General features: G+C 37.8%; 1 protein-coding gene across 2 annotated transcripts in view; it reads right to left on the bottom strand.

The window, feature by feature from the left end:
- Window positions 1-9160: 9160 nt before the first annotated feature.
- Window positions 9161-23174, bottom strand: part of CDC5L (cell division cycle 5 like) — a 45268-nt gene continuing 31254 nt past the window's right edge. The window contains exons 14-16 of one of the 2 annotated variants that reach the window (XM_027601646.1): window positions 21272-21469; window positions 10345-10557; window positions 9161-9589 (exon numbers count right to left, since the gene is read on the bottom strand). In XM_027601646.1, coding sequence (XP_027457447.1) covers window positions 9485-9589; window positions 10345-10557; window positions 21272-21469 — 516 coding nt within the window. In that variant the 3' untranslated portion in view covers window positions 9161-9484. Of the gene's footprint in view, window positions 9590-10344; window positions 10558-18886; window positions 19035-21271; window positions 21470-23174 lie in introns of those variants that run through there. The other variant, XR_003521360.1, reaches the window with a different exon arrangement.

Here is a 23174-nt window from a genome sequence, read left to right on the forward strand (position 1 = left end):
GCCCCTACTAGGGCTAGCCGGTGAGGCATTAACAGCTCAGTCTATTGAGGGAGAGCGTTAAGTCTCAGGTCAGATGAACCTGTTTCTCAGACAGCACTAGCTTTGTTCTGGTTTTTCCTTTACGTATTTGTTGTGATTTTGTCATCAAGGAAAAAATCATTGCTTCTATGTCTTCATTACCTGTTAGGGATTTTAGGGCTTAGTATTATTTTGGAATTCACCTAGTTCAAAATAAAGACTTCCAAAGCAGTAAGTTCACTTGAAAATAGCAGTGACACTTGAGAATGAACATGTTCTATTTCTCGGATTTGAAGGTCAAAAAGTCTTAACCCAGTTGTTTGTTCCTTGGTTTAGAACAATTCCTCCAAGTCACCACTAGATGGCACTTGAGCCATGGTATGCTGAGGCAGCTGGGTGGCATTTAGGGCCACACCCCAAGGGCCTCATGGAGACTACTAGAATTTGGAACGTGTTTCGGCCACTTTCTTAACCAGTCCTAACAAGCATGTCACTCCAGAACTATTAAAGGCAAGAACAAAATACTTGATTATCATCGAAGCAATAGCAGAAAACCAAACAGGTGACTCGGAAGTTAATTCCATTAAGAATCTGTCATGATTCTCCCTAGTCCCACTCTCTAGTTCCAGCCCCTCCCCCTGTGAAAATGACAGCTACTGCTGGTTGACTGCCTCCAAATCCCTCTGGCTTAGCACCTGGTCCTCACCCGTAGCCTCATCGCTGCTAAGACCCCGGCCTTCCCTCTGAGCCCAATTCTCCAAGGTGCTATCCTGTAAGTATTCAGAAGCCATTCATTCACATAGGCTCTTCTTAACTCATCAAGCAGAAAAGTGGCTCACTGCCAGGCCTCAGTTCCTATAACCAAATACCAAATTAAAACATGGCTGCCACCCTCCTCTTCCTCTACCAGATTTTATGAACCAATTCTGAACTTTGGAGGGCAGACACTGGACACTTCCATGGATGTTAAAAACTTGTAGGTGAGCGCTGTGAATCGTGTAAGACTTGAATCACAGACCTGTACCTCTGAAACAAATAATACATTATATGTTAAAAAAAAAAAAAAAAAGAAGATAGTAGGAAGGGAAAAATGAAGGGGGGGACATCGGAGGGGGAGACGAACCATGAGAGACTATGGACTCCGAGAAACAAACTGAGGGTTCTAGAGGGGAGGGGGGTGGGGGGATGGGTTAGCCTGGTGATGGGTATTAAAGAGGGCACGTACTGCATGGAGCACTGGGTGTTATGCACAAAAAATGAAATCATGGAACACTACATCAAAAACTAATGATGTAATGTATGGTGATTAACATAACATAATAAAAAAATGAAAAAAAAACTAATGCTGTAATGTGATTAACATAATAAAATTAAATAAAATTAAATTTAAAAAAACTTGTAGATTTCTCAAGCAAACAAATCCTGAATCTGGGCAAGTTTTCTTGACATCTCCTTCCTCAAATAAAGAATTTTAAACATAAAACTACAGTTGGCAGACCTAACCTTTTTTGTTGGGGAGTAGGGAATTCTCCCTGGGAGTAATGAAGTAACCAACACCCACATATTTTGAACAGTTCTACTCTCCATAAAATATTAAGTTTCCAGGACACCTGGGTGGCTCAGTCGGTTGGGTGTCTGCCTTCAGCTCAGGTCATGATCCCAGGGTCCTGGGATCAAGCTGCACATCGGGCTCCTTGCTCAGCGGGGAGCCTGCTTCTCCCTCTGCCTGTCGCTCCCCCTGCTTGTGCGCTTGCTCTCTCTCTCTCTGACAAATGAAATCTTTTAAAAAAAAAAAATATTAAGTTTCCCTGCAAGGGCTATTCTGGAAGCAGAGAATAAATTATATGTATAATCTTCCAATTAATCCATAACATGCCTAGAGGGCAAGCCATATGCATCGCTTCTAAAATCTGGTCCAACTTCTGCTTTTTGGCCACTTCACTATACCAGGACAATCTTCAAGTATATTCCGCCAACTGTTCTCTGCACGGAGACATGGGGGCAGAACATCTAGTGATGGTGATGGGAAAGGATGACAATTGCTCTTCCATGAAATTAGTTTCAAGGGGAATCAGTACAAGATATACTCCCAAGATATAGAAAGAACCTCCATAATTATTCGTGACTATTCATGAAAGGTGCATTTTTTAATTGTTCAAAAAGATGGATTTCTTCAAACCTTCAGTTTATGCCAGTGTTCAGGGAGAGGAGTCCCTCAAGTTTATTAGATACAGTAATATAAGCAGTTATTTTATTTAAAAATGAACAAGTGTCCTAGGGCACCTGGGTGGCTCAGTCGTTAAGCGTCTGCCTTCAGCTCAGGTCATGATGCCAGGGTCCTGGGATCCAGCCCCGCATCGGGCTCCCTGCTCTGCGGGAAGCCTGCTTCTCCCTCTCCCACTCACCCTGCTTGTGTTCCCTCTCTCACTATGTCTCTGTCAAATAAATTTTAAAAATCCTTAAAAAAAATAAAAAATAAAAATAAATAAAAATGAACAAGTGTCCTTGGATTCATCGTGTTTGAGATTTCAGATCCCATGGTGACTGGCTACAGTGGAGAAACAAGGCCTGGACTTGGTTTGAGCATCAGTTTCACTATTTGAGCAAATCTCTTCCCCTCATGAGATTTCAGTCACCCCATCTGCAAAGGAGATTTTTATTGCACTAATTGCTATTTTGCTCACCTAATATCAAGATAGGAAAAAGAACAATAAAAACAACAAAATCTGGGGCGCCAGGGTGGCTCAGTCAGTTAAGCGGCTGCCTTTGGCTCAGGTCATGATCCTGGGATCCTGGGATCCTGGGATCCTGGGATCGAGCTCCACATCCGGCTCCCTGCTCGGCAGAGAGCCTGCTTCTCCCTCTCCCTCTGCCTGCCACTCTGCCTACCTGTGCTCTGTCAAATAAATAAATATTCTTTAATTTAAAAAAAAAATCTAACTAGTCACTTCTGCTGCTATTTAAGTTGAAAAGCATCAGAATCCAAGAATGAAGGAATAAAGACAGGACAGTGCCACACCGCACACGCAGGACACAGCCACCACCAGCCTCTCTCAGCACCACACTTCTGATCAAAGACCACAGACAGCTGTGGATTCTCTGAGCAGATGTTTCTTATATCCAGCCAGTTTAATCTAAACTGGCAGTTCTTAATTTCGGGGCATCTCAGGATACCTTTCAACTTTTAAAAATTGAGGACCCCAAAAATCTTTTATGTGAGTCATATCTGCCCATTATTTACTGAAGGCATCACACTCCCTGATTTCTAACTATATTACAAAGCTGTAGTAAGTAAAACAGTATGGTGTTGGCATAAAAACAGACACACAGATCAATGGAACAGGATAGAGCCCAGAAATAAACCATATATGGCTAATTAATTTGCAACAAAGAAACCAAGAATATACAGTGGGGAAAGAACAGTCTCCTCAATGAATGGTGCTGGGAAAACATGGGCAGCTACATGCAAAAGAATGAAAATGGACCCCTGACTTACACCATACACAAAAACTAACTCAAAATGGATCAAAGACTTAAATGTAAGACCTGAAACCACACAACTCTAGAAGAAACATAGGCAGTAAGCTCCCTGACATAGGTCTTGGTGATGACTTATTTTTTTATTTTTTTTAAAGATTTTATTTATTTATTTGACAGAGAGATAGAAGAGCACAAGCAGAGGGAATGGCAGAGGGAGAGGGAGAAGCAGGCTCTGCACTGAGCAGGGAGCCCGATGCAGGACTCAATCCCAGGACTCTGGGATCATGACCTGAGCCGAAGGCAGACGCTTAACCACCTGAGCCACCCAGATGCCCCTTGGTGATGACTTTTTAATCTGACACCCAAAGCAACAAAAGCAAAAATAAACAAGTGGGGCTACATCAAACTTAAAAGCTTCTGCACAGCAAATGAAACCATCAACAAAATGAAAAGGCAAGCTATTGAATGGGAGAAAATATTTGCAAATCACGTATTTGGTAAGGGACACTAATATCTAAAATAAATAAAGAACTTATACAACCCAATAGCAAAAAAACAATTGATTGAAGATGGGTAGAAGCCCTAAATAGACATTTTTCCAAAGACATACAGATGGCCAAAGGGTACATGAAAAGATGCTCATCATCAATCGTCAGGGAAATGCAAATCAAAACTGCAATAAGACATCACCTCACACCTGTCAGAATGGCTAGAATCAAAAAGATAAGAAATAGTAAGTGTTGGCAAGGATGTGAAGAAAAGGGAACCCCCATGCACTGTTCACGGGAATGTAAACTGGTGCAGCCACTATAAAAAACAGCATGGAGCTTCATCAAAAAATTAAAAATACAAAAAAAAAAATTAAAAATACAACTACCATATGATTCAGCAGTTCCACTCCTAGGTATTTATCTAAAGAAAATGAAAACACTGAATCCAAAAGATATTTGCACCCCCATGTTCGATGCACCATTATTTCCAATAGCAAGATGTAGAAACAACTCAGATAATCTACCAATGGATGAACAGGTAACAAAAACGTCACACGCGCACGCGCACACACACACACAAGCTTGTGTGCACAAGCGCACAGAATATTATTCAACCATAAAAAAGAATGTTCCCTACTTGAGTACTCTCTCTTCTCAGTCTACAGGTATGATTCCTCTCTACATCTGCTAGTCCTATATTCTTTAGAGTTGTCTTTGCCCATCTTAGTGGTTAATCTCCTGTTACTAGTTAATAATTTTTCATATTAAATTTCCCTGTTCAAAGTACTGGTATGGTTTCTTTCTCTCGCATGGGTCCTGAATCCTAAATGATACCATCATCATCTGTAAAACTTAAAAGAGAATGCATATTTCCTAAATCACTAAGAAAATTAAAGCCCAGAACATTACAGTCCATTTAGGAAATGAGAGGAATCAGTGAGAAAGCATAAAACATGATCACAGAAGACCAAAGTCAGTAATTAACATAAAAGCAAATGGATTAGTCTCCCCTCTTAAATTGCAAAAACTCTCCAAATGGGTTGAAATATAAAATCCAACAAGACATGCTATTTAGAGACAACAAAAAATTATATAGAAGTTAAAAAAAAATAGACAACTTATCAAGCAAATATAAACAAAAAAAGAATATTCCAATCTCAAAGAGGTTAATTTCAAAGTAAAAGTATAAAGGAGAAAAGGAAAAACTTTATAGACTAGCAAGTCAGAAAAGGAAAAACTTTATAGACTAGCAAGTCTTTTATGAATGACCCCTAACAGACACAAGAATTTACATACTAAACAACAGTATCAAAATATATGAAACAAAAGCTTTAGACAAACAAGCTGAAAATTGAGAAAAAGATCTAGAAGACTTTAAGACAACATTTAGTCTATGGTAGTTTACACCCCAAGATAAGAAAATAAAATTTGAATAATATAATTAAAGTGGCTGAATACATGTTCACCTCTGTCCCACACAAACTAAATAAAGCTTCACTTAAAACATTCATAAAACGTTTTTTTTAAATGCTGGGCTCCAAAACCTCAATTCTAAAAAGCAGAAACTACATAAGCCATATTTCCTTGCTACAAGATAAAAATGCTACAAGTAGCAACAATTTAAAAAAAGCCAACCACACAGAAATTTTTAAATATTCTTATTTAACCAAAAACTTAAAACACAATGATAAACTACTTAGAAAACAAGACACATCAATGTAGCTGGGATGTGAACATATCTGAAATTAGAGATAACCAAAACCCTTCATTTGTATACAAATAAAAACAAAAAATAAACATCAGACTCAAAAAGTTACAGGGCAAGAAACTCTACAGAAAACACAAGAAATACACATAAAATGAGAAATTAATATATTTTAAAACAAATGACAAGTGATAAATCCAAACACCGGGTTTTTTTGAAGGGAAAAAAAGATTACCTTTAGCAAGTCAAATCAAGGAAAAAATAGGAAATGGTAAAACTAAGGTCAATTTCTTGTAACTTAAGAAGTAACAAATATAGGAGATTTCTATTAAAATTCTCTGCAAATGTGTTAAATTTCAACAAAATTAAGTTTTCTGGAAAAGTATAAATTACTTAAATTTAGCAAATAATAAACACAAAAGGAGAAATACATTTTAAAACAAAAGTTTAAAATCAAATTTAAAGATACTTCAATTTAAAAACAGGTAACATAGTCACAGAACAAATTGTTATCAAGAAGTTATTTCCCAAGAGGGCTCTCAATTCAAAGGTTTCTAAGCTCAATCCTTCAATCTTTAATGGAACAAATCCCTCCAATGATATAACTGCTTGATGCAAAGAAAAATATACATAGTTATCCTATTCACCTTATACAGCTAGCAAAATCTCCATGTCAAAAATTGGACTGGGGCGCCTAGGTGACTCAGTAGGGTGAGCATACAACTCGATCTCAGCTTAGGTCTTGACCTCAGGGTTGTGAGTTCAAGCCCTGCTTTGGCCCCCACACTAGGTGTGGAGCCTACTTATAAAAAAAAGGGGGGGGCCAACAGACCAAAAGACTAACTTCACTTACGTAAAAATGCAATTTTCCTAAATAACCTATTAGCAAATCAAAGTTTACAGGGCCAACAGAACAGCCACATTTTAGGAGAAATGCATTGCAGGACATCACATACTTCACAACTAACGTTCCCAGAAAAATAGATGTGAAAACAGGGACGATAAAATGGTTGGACAGCAGAAATCTACACATTCTGTTAGGTATTTTTTCTTTGGAGACTGAATTTTCTTATCTCAGCATTATTTCTAATATTTCAAAGAGGAGATCTCACTCCTGCTGGTGGGTTTTTTTTGGGGGGGCTCTTTATCATATTTAATTTCTGTCCCAAAGTTACTGAGACTTAAACATGCTTTTCAACACTAGTTTTATAACACAACCAGCTAATGAAAGAGAGTAAGATAAATGTGAATGTGAAAACAGTTACCAAAATCGCTCTCAGAGTGCTGCTGGTAAAGAACCCTGGGCTTTACAGGGCACTAACAGAGGTGATGCAGAGCTGTTTACCAATTAAAGCCGCACTGCTATACAGCAAAAGCATGAGCCGTAGGTCTACAGTGCACTGAGACTGCCAATTTTGAAATTATGCAAACCTTGGTTTTTTTAGGCTGTAAGTATGTGCATTATTTCAAATTTTGAAAACAAAGTGAGTCTTTATTATATCAACTATTTTATTTATTTTAGATTTTATTTATTTATTTGACAGAGAGGGAACACAAGCAGAGGGAGAGGGAAAAGCAGGCTTCCCGTGGAGAAGGGAGCCTGATGTGGGGCTCAATCCCAAGACCCTGGGATCATGACCTGAGCTGAAGGCAGACGCTTAACGACTGAGCCACCCAGGCGCCCCTAATTCAGATTCTTTAAAAACTAAAAGTGGAGGGATATTTCCTTTCTAGATAAGTAACTCAAAACAGCCAGCCTAAAAGTAAAACGCTATGGACATTCCCATTAAAATCAGAAATAAAACATCTACCATCAGCATTCTTATTTAACACTGTTTTAAACATTTCTGCCAACAAAACATGCAACAAAAATTAAACTACTAGAAGAAACATTATTATTCATAGATGATATCAAAGTGTTCCCTAGAAAACGATGTGAAATTACTGAAACAAGTACTAGAATTAAGTGGCTAGATACTAGAAAAATATATAGTCCGATGAGACCACAGAATTATTACCACTCAAATCTTTGCACCTGTCCCCACCAGGACTGCCTCTATCCTGGTTTGAGTCAGTGTTGCTGTTTGCCTCATTACCGCTTCATGCTCCTCAACTAACTGGCTTCCCTGTCTTCAGCCAGTGAGACATTATGCAGTATGACCACAGGATATTTCTCTAAACCAAATCTAACCATGTCATTCCTTTGCTCAGAATCTTCTCATAGCTTCCCATAATAGAATAAAATCTAAATAAGAATTCTTACCAAGGCTTTATAAATATGCCCCTATTCATGTAGGCCTTACTCAAATGCCATTCTTGACGTTCCAGCCACATGGTCGTCTTTTCTATTCCTCAAACACTCCAAAGGGGCTTTGTGCTTGTTCTTCACTCTGCTGGTATTGCTCTTCCTTGAGTCCCACAAGAATGGCTCCTTCTAAGATGTTAATCACATCTTATCTTAAAAGTTACCTCCTCAAAGACTCTTCTGATCATGCAGCCTAAAGTAGCCACCCAGTCACTATCTCCCATCACCCTATTTTAATTCCCTCCATAGAATCTAAGTTCATGATCTGATACTTTTCCTGGTATATGGGAGTATCTCCTCCTACTACTGTCATCTCCGTTTGAGAGTTTATCTCCAACACTTAACTAAGTGCCTGGCACATAAGAAGAGCCACTCGATAAACATCTGATTTTTAATCACCTAAAATTCCCAACAGACCGTAAGCACCACAAAACAGGAGTCATGCCCATTTTACTCATTGTTCTATCTCCACGAGTCTGACACCGGGTATACAGTTAATAAATATCTGATGAATGAATCAATCAATCCCTCCTTCCCTCCTTTTAGTCCCTAGGATTCTTAAGATTGGGAAATTTGCCTGGTTAGTCCAACATATTGTTGGTCTATACCAAACTTGTAGCCAATTAATAAGTGTCCCAAATAATTTCATGTGAATTACAAAGTCAGGTCTTCCCACTCCCACCCATTCCCCAAATTCTACACTTGTGTAATGAACTTGTTAAGATAAACACCAAGCTTTAATAAAGTTCAACAGCCTTACTGAAATTAATCTTTAATCTTTAACATGCCTTTATCAAAAAGACATTTACAAGAAGAGAACAGGTCGATAAAAATGAAATCTTTTGAGTCCTAATCCATAACTGTGTGAGTAGCTGGGCAGAGAAGAGATCTTCCTTAAAGTTATACTAAAAAAAAAAAAAAAAAACCAAAAAACAAAAAACTGAGGTGTTAAAATGTTTATCTTGTCAGTGTACTGAGAAATGAGTACTCTATGCTAAAACTGACAAAGCCACAAAAGGACTCCTCTTTAGGAATTAAAATACTGGATCGCCATTTTTATTACCCAAGAGTTACTCATTAAATATGACACAGAGTACATACTTGCTGGTTTGTGGGCACTCTAAGTATCTAATTACTTCAAACAAAAGGCTACATTCTCCATTTTTTATATTTTGTTTTTATTCAAGAGTTTACTCACAGGCAGCACTTTAAAATCAGGCTTTTAAAATTAAAGGCCAAAACTAAAAAAAAATTTGTAAATATGACACTGCTAAAAGAATCATCTTAATAATTTAAACCCTAAAATGTCCTGTGGAGTTAAAGTCTTTATACATAGACTGGGTAAGATTGATATCATTTAAAACAAACAACTGAAAAACCACAGATTGTGGGTAAATTTGTCAATGAAGATAATCATCAGTTTCAGCCTTCCAGAGTATGAAAACCAGCAATTAATTCATCTTGTGACAGAATATAAACTATGCTTCAGAATTTGGACTTTAAAGTCTCTTTCTCCAGCAGCAAGTCAGCATATCTATGCTGAAGTTCTTTTTCTCTTTCCTGTTGTCGCTGAACATCTTCTTTTAGGCACTTGAAGAGACAAAAATATTAAATAATTATTTCATACGTAAGCACACTGAAATTTAAAAACATCTTATGATACTTTATCATCTTACAAATAGCTGAGCTACGTCATGACTCTTAAGGGCTAGGTATTCCCCCAGAGAAACAAGAAATAGCAACTACTTGTGCTGTAAAACAAGTACTGCAACCATTCTCTGGTCAAATGACTACCATTTGTAAATCTTGTAAAATCTTATAAAATCTCTGCTGCCATCTCAAATAAACAAGCCACTGTCGTCCTATCAATACCCACAAATGCACTTCATTAAGCCCTGGCTGCCCAAGTGTGACTATCATGCACACTTGAGAAATAAACCAAATCTGGCCAAAGGAATTTCATGCTTCAGAATGAGCAGCTGTATTCCCAGCATCCTAAATTATAAAACAGACAATGGTTCAATGGACCTCAGAGAGCGAGAAGAATGGGATGCAATTAAGCTTCAGGGGGACAAATCACAAGGGTTACTTATTCCATGTCACGGTGTATAGATATACAAACCAGAAAGTTAGTAAAGGAAAAGCCACTGTATCCACCATTGGCCTGGTCTATCCATCTACACACAGACAATTCTAGATAAGTCAAAAACTTCAAGCTCTCACTGAAAAAAGCCAGAGAGTATCAACTTCAGAGATAGTCTGCACAGGAAAAAGAAAAAACAGGAAAGCCCTGGTAATTCTTTGCAGTTCTCTTCTTAAGCAATGCTGCAAGGCAATAATGTTACCTCTAGCCTCCGGGGGATAGCAGAATCTTCGTGTTTCTTGAGTTCTTCAAAAGTGCGTAACTCCAAATGAGCCTGCTCAATTTGGTCCCATAAGTCATTCAACTGCTTCATGAGCCCCATGGCACGAGACTGGTACCCACCAAGCAGAATCTTCATCTTCTTCTCCATCTTTGCAGCTCTCTTAGCCTCCGTGGTCATGTGACCCCTGTTTATCTGGGGGTTGGGGGAAGATCTCATCAGCAGACATGAGAAAAACAAGCCAAATAACAGAACTAAAAAGGCACTATTGGTTCATTTACCTCCTCAAAGCAAAGGTACATTAGAACCCCTTATATTTTAGCTGCCATAACACAAAATTTGGCCTAAGAAGGGTTTGTCTTGTACTAGAAGGGGTTCACAGTTTAGTCCCACACCATCTGTCTATAACTTCACCCATGATTCAATTTCAAAGCAAGTTTGAATTTCATAGTATAAGAAAAACTAATCTCTGCTTCTGAAAATAACTTCTGCTCTCATTAATCCGCACTGATTTGGGGGCTGGCAGAGACCCATCTTCACCACCTTTATCCCAAAATGGACTTCTATACAATATGATATACAGAAAGTTGTGAAGAAGAGTAAATCTCAAGATCATAAGAGGACATTTTTTTTTCTTCTTTCTTCCTTTATATTTTATCTATGTGAGATGATGCAGGTTAAGTGAATCTATCGCGAGAATCATTTCACAACACACATAAATCAAACCATCATCCCGAATGCCTTAAGTTTATACAGTGATGTACAATTATTTCTCAATAGAAGTGGGGAAAATGCACGTCTATATTATACATCCAGCACATTTTTAACAACTGAATAATGTCCAATTAATGCACCTTAGTTGTAATCAAAATGTAATCCCCTTAAACTATAAAACTACTGGTTTATTTTTATCATAATTCTAAATGTGGCACAAAACCGATAAAGGAAAAAGAATATCACATTTGGCAATGAAAAAAAAAATCTTTAGGGTGCCTGGGTGGCTCAGTTGGTTAAGCGACTGCTTTCGGCTCAGGTCATGATCCTGGAGTCCCAGGATCGAGTCCCGCATCGGGCTCCCTGCTCAGCGGGGAGTCTGCTTCTCCCTCTGACCCTCCCCCCTCTCATGCTTTCTATCTCTCATTCTCTCTCTCAAATAAATAAAATAAAAAATATAAAAAAAAAAAAAAAGAAAAAAAAATCTTTAGTTTTTGAAAAGTGAAGACACCAGAAAATTGAGAGATGACAGTTTTCCTATTAAATATGTATACTGAGTACAGATGGGCTGCCTCCTCAACTCATTCTAAAAATTAGGGGAAAAGAATTCAAACTCACAAAACAGGAAGAGGAGGACAATTAACAAAAGCAAGATATCAACAAAATGCTGGAGCTGAATCAGGGCCGAGAAAGCCCCAGGTGAGAGAGTTCAAGGAGAGCTGGCTGAGAAGGAAACAGGTGTGTAATACAGAATCCCACTCACATAACACCTACTCTAGGTGTATATTCTACGTCCCACAATATAATCACTTCGTATTTTAAAGTGATCTGCAAATGCATGTTTTCAACATACAACACTTAACAATTATGAGGTCAGAGCCACAAGAATAATCATTAAATCTGTGTTACTTTCTTATGCGTGGGTCTGTTCTTTCTTTCCTCCCCCCCTCAACTTACTTCCTCTCTCTCCCCACTCTCCCACCCCACCTCAACTGATTCCATCAAGTGACTCTGAAACTAAGCAGTTTCAAGATAATGTACACCCAAATAATAATCCATAAAAAGCTAGTAAGCTTTTATTCATCTGCAATTCATTTGGATAATAAATAATGTCCTTCATAAAGGAGCTATTTTCCCCTAACAGATAACAAATCAAAGTAAGTTCCATGGCACCAATGTCTAAGGAAACACTGCGGAGTCAGGCAGCACAGGAGAGGGCGCAGCGAGTCACCCTTGCCACCCAGCACTGCCACCCCACTGTTCTCAGGTGATGCGAGCTATTTAACCTGTCTTCCTTGCCTCATCAGTAAAATGGCAATCACTGCTATAAGTTATTATGGAGCTTAAGTAATATAATAGATGCCAAACCCTTAGCCTCCCAGTGACTAGCACAGAGGAAACAAGTTAACAAGAGTCAGGTCTGATGACAATTACCTTATATACACTAAGAGTTCAACCATTTTGCTCTCCCCTCTCTAATGGACCATGGGACTAATGATGAGGCTTTAAAACCTTAAAATTCCAACTTTAATAAAAAATGAGCCAGAATCCTTCCTGGAAATAAAGCAAGGAAAAACAGCTATTCCTTCTTTTAAGAGAGCAGTTTGCCTCTTGAGGACAACCATGGCAAGTAACGTGTACTGGAATGTGTCTTCTCCAGCCAGTGGCTTTCAACCCCAGCTCAACTTTAGAATCACCCACGGAGCTTTTCAAATCTACCAGTGCCAGTGCCCTAAGCCCAGAGACCCTTATTTAAATGGTCTCAGATCTTGGTATTTTTAAAGCCCCCCTACTAGGCAATCAGGATGGAGTTGCTGGATGGAGTTATACCATAATTCAGCATGTTCTAAGATACTCTAATCATCTGTGGATTCAAATAAACATTCCAAAACCCTAACATTAACAGCAGAGAATTTCAAATTAATACACACAGCACATTTTTTTTTTTGAGAGAGAGCAAACAGGCATGAGAATGGAGGGGGGTGGGAGGGGGTGGGGAGGGAAAGAGAGAATCTCAAGCCGACTCCCTGCTGAGCACGGAGCCCTACACAGGGCTCAATCTTACCACCCTGAGATCATGACCTGACCTGAAATCAAGAGTTGGATACTTAACTGACTGAGCCACCCAGATGCCCCTATACATAGCACATTTTAAAAATTAGACAAATTTTCATTTTCATTGGTTAAGATAATTCAAATAGCTATGCACTGCACTCCATGGATATTCAATTTCCAATTTGGTCCCAGAGCCTAATACTTATGTTCTAAAAGTGTTTAATTAGTCATCAAGACACATTTTGAATGACTGGTACCTTGTACCTGGGGATTACCTCACCTCATACAGTTGAGTCATCTAGGCTTCCCGAACTATCAAGGATTTTAAAACTTAAAAGTTGCTAGCTTCCATTTCATGCCAACAATTTTATTTAATTTAGTTCAAGCTTTATATAAAATCTTCTGGCTCAAATACTATACTAAGATTCCAAGCAAATATGGAAATAAATTATACCAAAAAATTAAGCGCAAGAAAAAATTAATTTATAGTCAAATAACTACATAAATTTAGTCACGAAAAGTATAAGGAAAAATTAAATGCAGCTTTTAATATTCAATTTGAGCTCAGTTACCTTATGTCTGCCATCTGATCATTAAAATGTGAAGGAAGATTATATGTACACTTTGTAAAATGTTCAACCTATGCCTGCTCAATAAGCTTTAGGAGGGAAAAATGCTAACCTATAAGGTCTGGCTTTTTTCTAGCCAAGAAACCTCAAACATGAAATGCACATGTATTCATGGAACAGAACTGCTCTAAATTAGTCCAACTCCCCCACCCCATACTCATACACCACAGAAATATTAAAGTCCAACAGGGTATAAGACCTTATTGTTTAAAATACAAAAAAATCAGGAAAAACCAGACTGTGACTTAACCAAATTCATATTTCTAAGCCTTTCTAAAAAAAATTAAGTATTAGCAATTGCCCTTCCTGAAGGACAACTTATTTTGAACAAAACAATATTGGCTTAAGGAGCTTGGACAGTATGTTAGAGCTGACTTATAAAAAGTTCTCAAAAAAATTTTTTTTTCAAATCCTTATCTGCACTTAGAAATGCACTTCAAATTTTTCTTAAAACATCCAACAGAGAGAGTAGCAGAGATAGGAGTGGACATAGGATTAAATACCTTGTAAACTTGTCACCAGACAAACCTACCAGATATGGTTATAATGGAAGCTTAAGCTTTAAATATGTATCAGCACAAAATTCACTATTAGAAAACTGTACCTAGGGGCGCCTGGGTGGCTCAGTGGGTTAAGCGTCTGCCTTTGGCTCAGGTCATGATCTCAGGGTCCTGTGACAGAGCCCCGAGTTGAGCTTCCTGCTCTCCCTGCTTCCCCCTCTCCCTGTCGCTACCTCAGTCTCTCTAATAAATAAAATCTTAAAAAAAAAAAAAAGAGGAAAAGAAAACTGTAACTATGAAAAAATTAAAGTAGGACAACACTTGATATAATTAAAGCTGACTACATCTAAAATGAAAGAGTAAAATTCAATCCAGAAAGGGGAGATGAATGAGAATGTATCTACACACCAATGTGTGGGGGACACCAAACTGACAAATTTCATGTACTGTAACTCAGTCTTATAATACGATGTCTGGAATGTGCTTCAAAATAATGGGAAAGAGAGAACAATATATGAAACAAAAGTGGTTTTGAGTTGATACCCCTAGCTGGATGTTAACATCTGAGGACTCAATTAAACTAATCCACGTTAGGGTTTATTTGAAAACTCCCATAATAAAAGGTTCTATAAAATTCAAATTCAGTATCTACTGCAGAGGCTATTTTGTTAAGACTGTACACCACAGGGGCACCTGGGTGGCTCAGTCGTTAAGCGTCTGCCTCTGGCTCAGGTCATGGTCCCAGGGTCCTGGGATCAAGCCCCGCATAGGGCTCCCTGCTCAGCAGGAAGCCTGCTTCTCCCTCTCCCACTCCCCCTGCTTGTGTTCCCTCTCTCGCTGTGTCTCTTTCTGTCAAATAAATAAACAGAATCTTTTTAAAAAAAAGACTATACACCACAAACCATGAAACATCAATACAATGAAATATAAGAGACATCAAAATTTACAAGTATGTCAACAATTTCAACACACCAAAATGTATATATGAGATGTTAAATTACAATCCACAATTATGTTAAAATCCATTTATACTAACCAAAATCTGAGCCTTAAGCCTTACTCAATCTCTGTGAAAATCAACCCATGTCTCAAATTTCAGACGGTCATCAAAATTTATAGAATAAAAACTCAGCCACCCTGTTGTTCAAGGTACCAAAGTTACTTCTTGATACCTGAGAGTATCAAACCAAGTTTAATTCAACAGACCTGAAGCGACAGGGAGAGAATTTCCACTCACTAAACCTCGTAACTGCTAGGCACACAGTATTTCATTTAATCTTACAGTATCTCAAACTCTCACTTCCGAGATAAAAACTATTAGCTACCCAAATATTACAGGTAAGGAAATTTGAGGCTCAGAGAGGTTAAGTAACTTGCCCTAGGCCACACAGCGACTAAGTGAAGAAACTACAGAATGTGTCCTACTTGAAAGTTCAACACATTAGGCCACACCACTACTAATAAACCGAACATCCTCCCTGCCTCAGCCCCTGAAATGCAAACATGCCTGAGGAAATTCAAGCTGTGGGTCTAAATGGCTTAATGCCATCAGACAGTTCCCTGAAAAACAAGTTATTCTAGACACACATAAACAAGATCTTAATTAATGGATCTGCCCATCATTCTTTCCTTAACTGAGACATTAGCCTACAAGAATTTTATTTGACACTTGAGAAAAGCTTTGACTTTCCCCAGCTTATACTTTTAAATTCCTAATTCTTTTATTCTTAACAAGCTATAAGATCATAAGAAAACAAACATCTCGTAGAAAAATTTTACAGGGAAGAAAAGGTTATTTAACAACTTTTTAAGAAGTTGGGCAGAATATAACCAGTACGTAATTACTTGGGGATTTCGCCAAAGCTGTTCTTTGCCACAGCTTTATAAATGAGAGCAAGTGATCAGGTTTCTTTTCTTTTTTTAATAATATTTGTAATAATATACTATTAAATTAACAAAGTAGTATACGGTGATTCCAATTCAGTTTCTAAACACCTTCCTCCTTTCATCCACGCATAGATGCATATGGTAATTTTTTCTGTCTTTAGTCATATATATACATACACACACACACGTATATATAAATATATACATACACACATACACATCCCTCAAAACGTTTAAGGCAATTATGTCTGGATGGTAGGCTTCTTCTCAAATTGTTTTTTAATTTCTTTTTAAATTTTCTACAAAGTACAGGTATTATTTTTAGAAAAACGCCTACAAATGTTATTTTTTAAATGCATAGAAGAGAAACTGTCTAAAAAAGACTGGCCAGAGACCAATGGAAAACTGATGGTCCCCAGGAGATGAATCAGTGGAACCGTAAGTGTTTCCTCGGGTCATTACAAAAGGGGGCTGTATGGGACTTATAAAAGTGTAATTGTTACTTTCGAACTCACTAAGTTTGTTAAGGTTACTAAGCTTAAGTAATTCCAAAATAAACACATTATCCTTGGGTCTCCAATACTGTCTTCAGTTAAAGTCTGTTACAGTGAGGTTCAGAAACATTAAGAGCATCCCTCAGTGAAACTCTTGCTTGGGGGGCCAGAATATAACTTTATACCACTGGAAAAACAGGTTTAAGGATACCCAAAATAAATACAGAGCTGATGGCAGCTCCACTTCCTAGTCCATCATTTAGCAATATGATCCTATAGTAGTAACGATGTGGTTCAACCACCGAAATGTTTGCAAACAACAAGAGTCCATGAGTGCCTTTCCTTTAATCTCTATACTACTCACTAGCATTCAGTTCTATCAATGAACCCTCTCCATACTGATGAGCTGCAGGTCTGAGTGATTATTGCTAGCATCTCCCCGAGTTAGCAACCACCAGGCTGCATTCCCACAAAGCAAGCTAAGTGAGGCAAAACCTTACTAAAAGCCTTTTCAAGAACAGTAATGTACCAACAAAGCAATACCAAGAGCACTTTACATCTGCATGCGTTAGGAAATGAAACACATGAAACAAATTCAACTCCATGTTGAGGCATAACAGAAGCAACACAACTGTACCAAGGAGATCTCTGATCCAGCTCTAGAGTTCTTGATAGAAACAACCAAGAAATCTGTCAGTGCCTTTAAGGGTCAAGGCAAAGAACAGAACTTGAGAAAGGGAGCATTCCAAAGTACTAAAAACTTCTCTCCTGTGCCCCGTGTCACCCCTCCCCACACATACCCACAAGGGAACATAAACTTGCCGAGTGACTACAACACAGAGTCCTCCACCCAGATTTGCCCAACAATTTGATCCTTACCCTAAGCTTTCACTCTTTAAAGTATTAAGGGTGAATTTTTTCCTATGTAAAAATATCTGACTTTATAATGAAAATCAGAGAAAATCTGACCCATTGTACAGCGAATTTTGCTGAAATATTACCATTCAATAAAGGCAGGGGTCCTCATAAGAGTTCTACAAATACATTGAGAAAGATTTTAAATGTGTTATCTGTGTTCTTTAAGTTACTTTATTTCCAAGAAGTCGATATTACATAATATTTCTTGACTAAACTGACTGTGCCAGTAAAATACGGGGAGAAGTATTACTTCTGGACCTAGTTTCCACCTCTAAGGAAAGCCTTTCCATTTTTATAGCTAACATGACAAAATCTACTTTTCAGCCAAACTTCCTCAACACAGCAGTTTAGATACTATTTCAAATACTATTAAATTTAATAGCAGGCCTAAATTCAAACTTCTCATTTCACTTTTGCACCTACTGGAAATTATTTCACTCAAAATAATTATGTCTTCAGACGATGTCCTATTTCCACTTAAAGTGGAAACAAATTAGAACACTTCAAATTCTATTTGCACTTCCCAAATACAGTAATGACTCATTTATCTGGCATCATCAGAAAATGAAGCTCTCCACATGAAGCATTTTCCAGATAACTGAAGTCCCCAAGAGCACAGCACCTGTCTGCTTTGTTCCTGCTATATTCCCAGGGGCTAGAACAAGGGCTGGCACATAGCAGATGCTCCGTAATAGTCACTAAACATATGATTACATCAAGTGCTAAAGCCATTTTATTTTTTACCATCTAATAAAAATTTTCCTACTGTTTTAGCCATTCCTCTTTAAAAAAAAAAAAAAAAGAAAGAAATGACCCTGAACAAAAAAAATTTTTTTTTTAAAATCTGGGACACATCACTACAAATAGCAATAACTCTACTCCTCCTACCATACACCTACAATGCCCTCAGAAGTTATTAAAATATCGTATTTAAATGGCCTCAATGTGCTATGCTTTCTAACTCCTCCTTTTCTGATATTAGCTATCACTTGTGTTTGCTGCTGCTGCACATATATCTGGCAAGGTTCTGAAATTAATTCTGCCTCCAAAGCAGAATAAAATACATGAACTTGGTTACAATTCTGAAGTCTTTCCCACTTACTTCTGACCTGTGACTACATTCTGATTCTATGCATTTAAGAGACTCCTTACACCACCCACCACATTCTACGTAAAATCTGAGATCATTCTATTAGTTTTAAATGAATATCTTAAGGGTTTTCATTTAAGTTCTATGTTGCAAATACTAATCATGAGTAATGGCTCAAAGACCAGCTCCAATATAATCCTCGGGGCATATTTTTTAATCCATTTAGGAGACACCAACCACGACAAAGCTGGATTTCATCTTGCTTGATACACTGTGATAGGACCGTAATTTAGATTCACTGTTCCAAAGTTCATGACAGCAAAAATCAAACACACTGGCAGCCATGGTGTATTGTGCTTGCACAGAAAGGCATATCTCCCTGAACCTAAGAGTGGAAAGAATAATTTAAGTATAGCATTTAGTTTATATATGACTGGAGTTCCTTCCCCACAACAAACTTTGAATAATGTTTATAATTTAGCAATCAACTGAAATGATGAAAGAATTACCACAATTGAAATAAAATATTTATGTATTTCAAACCAGTAGAATTGTGTCTTCAAAAACTAAAATAAGCTAACAAACCTAGTTCTGAATTAGGGATGGATACAAATAAAATGGGGGATTTGTTTACTTGGGTTTTTGAGTCTCTTTTCTTCTTTTTAAAGATTTAATGAACTTTCATTTGAAATAAGTGTAGTTTACTAAATTAAAGGATTTGATTACATATTCTTTAAAAGTAACTAGCTGGGTAAACAATAAAGTAAGTTATCCAGAAGTCAAGAAAAGAAAAATTACTTCAGACTGTTTTATGAATATTCTTCCAAAATCACCAATCCTTCAACAAAAATAGTTCAACGGAAGATTTCAGTTCCTGGTACTGAACTGAACAAAGAGAACCACATGTTTTTAATGGTTGCTCATAAATGATCCAAATAAATCTCCAAAAGGACAGCAGTGGTTCTTTCTGTATTTTTCCCTTCAAAACTCACAAGACGAATTCAACATAAAAATAAAAATTACTGTACTTTATGGCACCACTCACTTTGTGACACATTTATTTGCTGTCATGAAAGTTAGTGCCTCAACAAAGTAAATGAGATTTAGGGAAAAACTTTTTTTATATCTTAAAGAGCACAAAATGTCCTTACCACTTGAAGTAGAAAAAGTTTACCCACCTCAAATGAGCAGCTTTTCAAACTAAGTGAGAGACCAAAGTATTTATACATCAATGTTGCAAGGAAGCTTTCCAAATAGCTTTCTAATCAATTATGATGTGACCTTAGATCAGGATTACACTGCTAACTACCACTTATACATAAGAAACGAAGCCTACACAACAGAAAGTAGAACTTAAAATGTGACCACTGATGTTCTCCTTTCCCTGACTTTAAAATTGTGAATTAAAACACAGCACAACAGCACACCCTGCTGGAAGTCAGAGTAATACAACTGGAGTAACTAGCAGCAACTGGATTGTAAAGATTTCACCCAATATGAGAATTACTTCCAAAAGAAACTACTTTCCCACTAAATGATAAAAGAGGCCCACAGGTGTTAACCATCAGGTGCCTATACATGTGGTCTTAAAGGTAAAATTAAGACTTAGAATAATTTCATATTCAAAGAATGCTTTTTCCTGTTCATTTCACTAGCCCCACACAGCACCAATCACCCCAAGTAATGTTATCATTTTTTATTTTAACCCTAAATAAAAATATTTTCCAACCTGCTTTCTGTAAAAAGAAATTGATAATCACTAAGAAGAAATTGAGGCCACTTCTGCATGTGACTGCCTGTAGCACCCCTTGCTCCCCTATCCCATCCTGGCCTCAGAAACATCCCTGAAGACCACCATTAAGAATCCACAAGGCAACCTAGTGGTCGATGAACCACAATTTACATGCCATTGGCAAAATGCCTACACAGATTCTGGAATTCAAAACACACAGACTATATTAAGAAACCATATGCCAATGAAACTCCCATCCAGTACATTTCAACATTTTCCTCAGATGTGAAAAAAATCACAGAAGCCATTGTCTGATCCAGCTCGGTGCTCTCTCTCTAACAAACTCAAAGGAATCAGGGTGAACAGAAAGGAACCAAAGTTTTATAAATGTGCTCCGTTGGCTATAGGGAAAAAAAGCTTCTTGGTACCACCGAGATCTCTCCTATTCCAGCATTGATGTACACTGTTTTGAGTGACTAGTGTTAACTTCTTGTCTCTTGCTCCCACATTTCAAAGGTTCTGTCTGACCTGTGATCAATCTGGAGGGCACCTTTATCATTAAGTCCAGCAATGCTGAAAACCAATAAAACGTCAAAGAAGATCAAACACTTCGGTGTAGTTTTCCCTCAAGAACTGCAAAAGCAAGGGGCGCCTGGCTGGCTCAGTCAGAAGAGCATGCAGCTCCTGGCCTCAGGGGCCGTGAGTTCTAGCCCCACACCGGGTACAGAGAGTACGAAAACAAATACATAGATTTAAAAACAAAGAATTGCAAAGGCAATCATCACCTCAGACCTCAGGTCTACTTTTCTGAAATGACCTCCAGTGGTATTATTTGGTTCATTATTTCAATCCAGGTACACTTTAAATGAGAATTTTAAAAGGATACCAACCTCAAGCCTCTTTTCAAGTGACTCAATCCTGTCCTTTTTGCTAGCTAGGTTTGCCCGTGTGTAGCGGCTCTGCCCGGGAAGATACAAGACTTGGCTGTAGCATTCTTCCCACACCTGGTTATAAGCTTCACTTGAGAGTTCTCCGTGGCTCATACCTTGTTTGACCACTTCCATCTCCTGTACCAGAACGTCCTGGGCCTGTGTACAGTAATAATTTCAGTAAGTTTGGGTACTACAATAACTTGCCATCAAGAGAGAGCTTTAAAACACTAGTTTTTCCATTTTCTTTGGTAAAGGCAAGGAGTTTTGGTTAACTGGTTGTTTTTTGGGAAGGGAGGAACAATACCTAAGCAAAATGAATCAAAAAGCCAATTAGCTGGTACAGACTGATCTGAAAAGTCAAGTGTCCATGTATCCCCAATGATATAAACATCCTTTGCCTTCACTTACTGTAACTGTAGCCACCATTTCTTGGATAGCTACTGTATGCTGGAAACATTTAAAGGTTTCACCTACATGATCTCCAAACACCACAACCACCTTACAAAGTAGTTGGTATTAACCTCATCTTAAAGGTGATAAAACAGGCTCAGAGAGATTAAGCAACTTGTTCAAAAACACATCTCTAGGAAAGGCAAGGCAGGATCATGCCCAAGCCAAACGGCACCTATGCTTGGCTGTGCTCCCCCTACTCTACCAATCCCACCCTACACTTCAGAGTCCACAGGACTGTGAAAGGGAACCAGGCATTTCTTTTGGTACACGCCTTTTTCTCACCTGATGAAATACCCCTGACATTGCCGAAGAATGACATGGGGGCACAGATCAAAAAATAATGGATCACAGACCAGCTTTTACTTACTACTGAAGAAAGTTTAAAATGAGAGAATGAGGGGGACAGAGCTGGACAGGCCTGGATACAAATCATAGCTTTACCATTTAAGGAGCTGTCTGAACTTGCTTAACATCTCTGAGCCCATTTCTCATCTGTAAAATGAGGATAATACCTACCTGACATGTTTGTTATTAGGACGAAGTGATACAATATACATCAGAGCCTAGCCCATCAGACACAATGACTCCATGACCATACCACGTGAACTTTTACCAGCCCTTTGCTTCATGGCTCAAACCTGACAACTGTTTTTTTGTGCCTTAAAGAAACCTTTCAATCATTCTAGTACATCAGAAAATAAGGCAGACCAAAATATATAAAATCAAATACAAAAAAACTTAAAAACAATGGAAAACCATGTCTATAGGAGATAAAGACAAGATACTTTAAAACAGTATCTCTGAGAGAAAATAATGAAAACAAACCAGTAACATCCTTAATGAAAATCTGACACTTCATAAGAGAAATGGTATTTCACTCCCAAACTATACATAATAAAAATTTACAAATTCAGCTCTTATAAGTATTAGAAGAGAGTATGACTAAGTTATCTTAAATTCTCCATAAAGAATCTGCTAAGTAAACAGCTGCTTCAAATTCTTTTTGGAACACAGAGCAATATAAATACACACATAAAATATAAAAGAATATTCAAACTACTCTTTAACGGTTTCAAATAATCCCAAAGCACTAACTCCAATTGTTATTTTCAAAAACTTTATTAGAATCTACCCCCTACAGAACCTTCTATTAGGCAACAATAGATTACAATGTGATCCTTATTTCAGGTTTCCATACATATTCCTCAATTCCTAAATCCCAGCTTCCCCTATTTTCACTCTAAAAAGAGGAGACTGTTCAAGTACAGAGTTCAGAGTGTGATTCTCAACCTCAGCCCACTGATTAAACCCGCTTGCCACAAGCACAGGCCCTCGACACGATGTCAGTCCCCACCGCACTTGCTAAAAAAGAGCAATTCGGAATTACTCAGAAATCAGGGGCAAACTG

The sequence above is a fragment of the Zalophus californianus genome, chromosome 7 (genome assembly GCF_009762305.2).
Source record: "Zalophus californianus isolate mZalCal1 chromosome 7, mZalCal1.pri.v2, whole genome shotgun sequence".
Taxonomy (NCBI): domain Eukaryota; kingdom Metazoa; phylum Chordata; class Mammalia; order Carnivora; family Otariidae; genus Zalophus; species Zalophus californianus.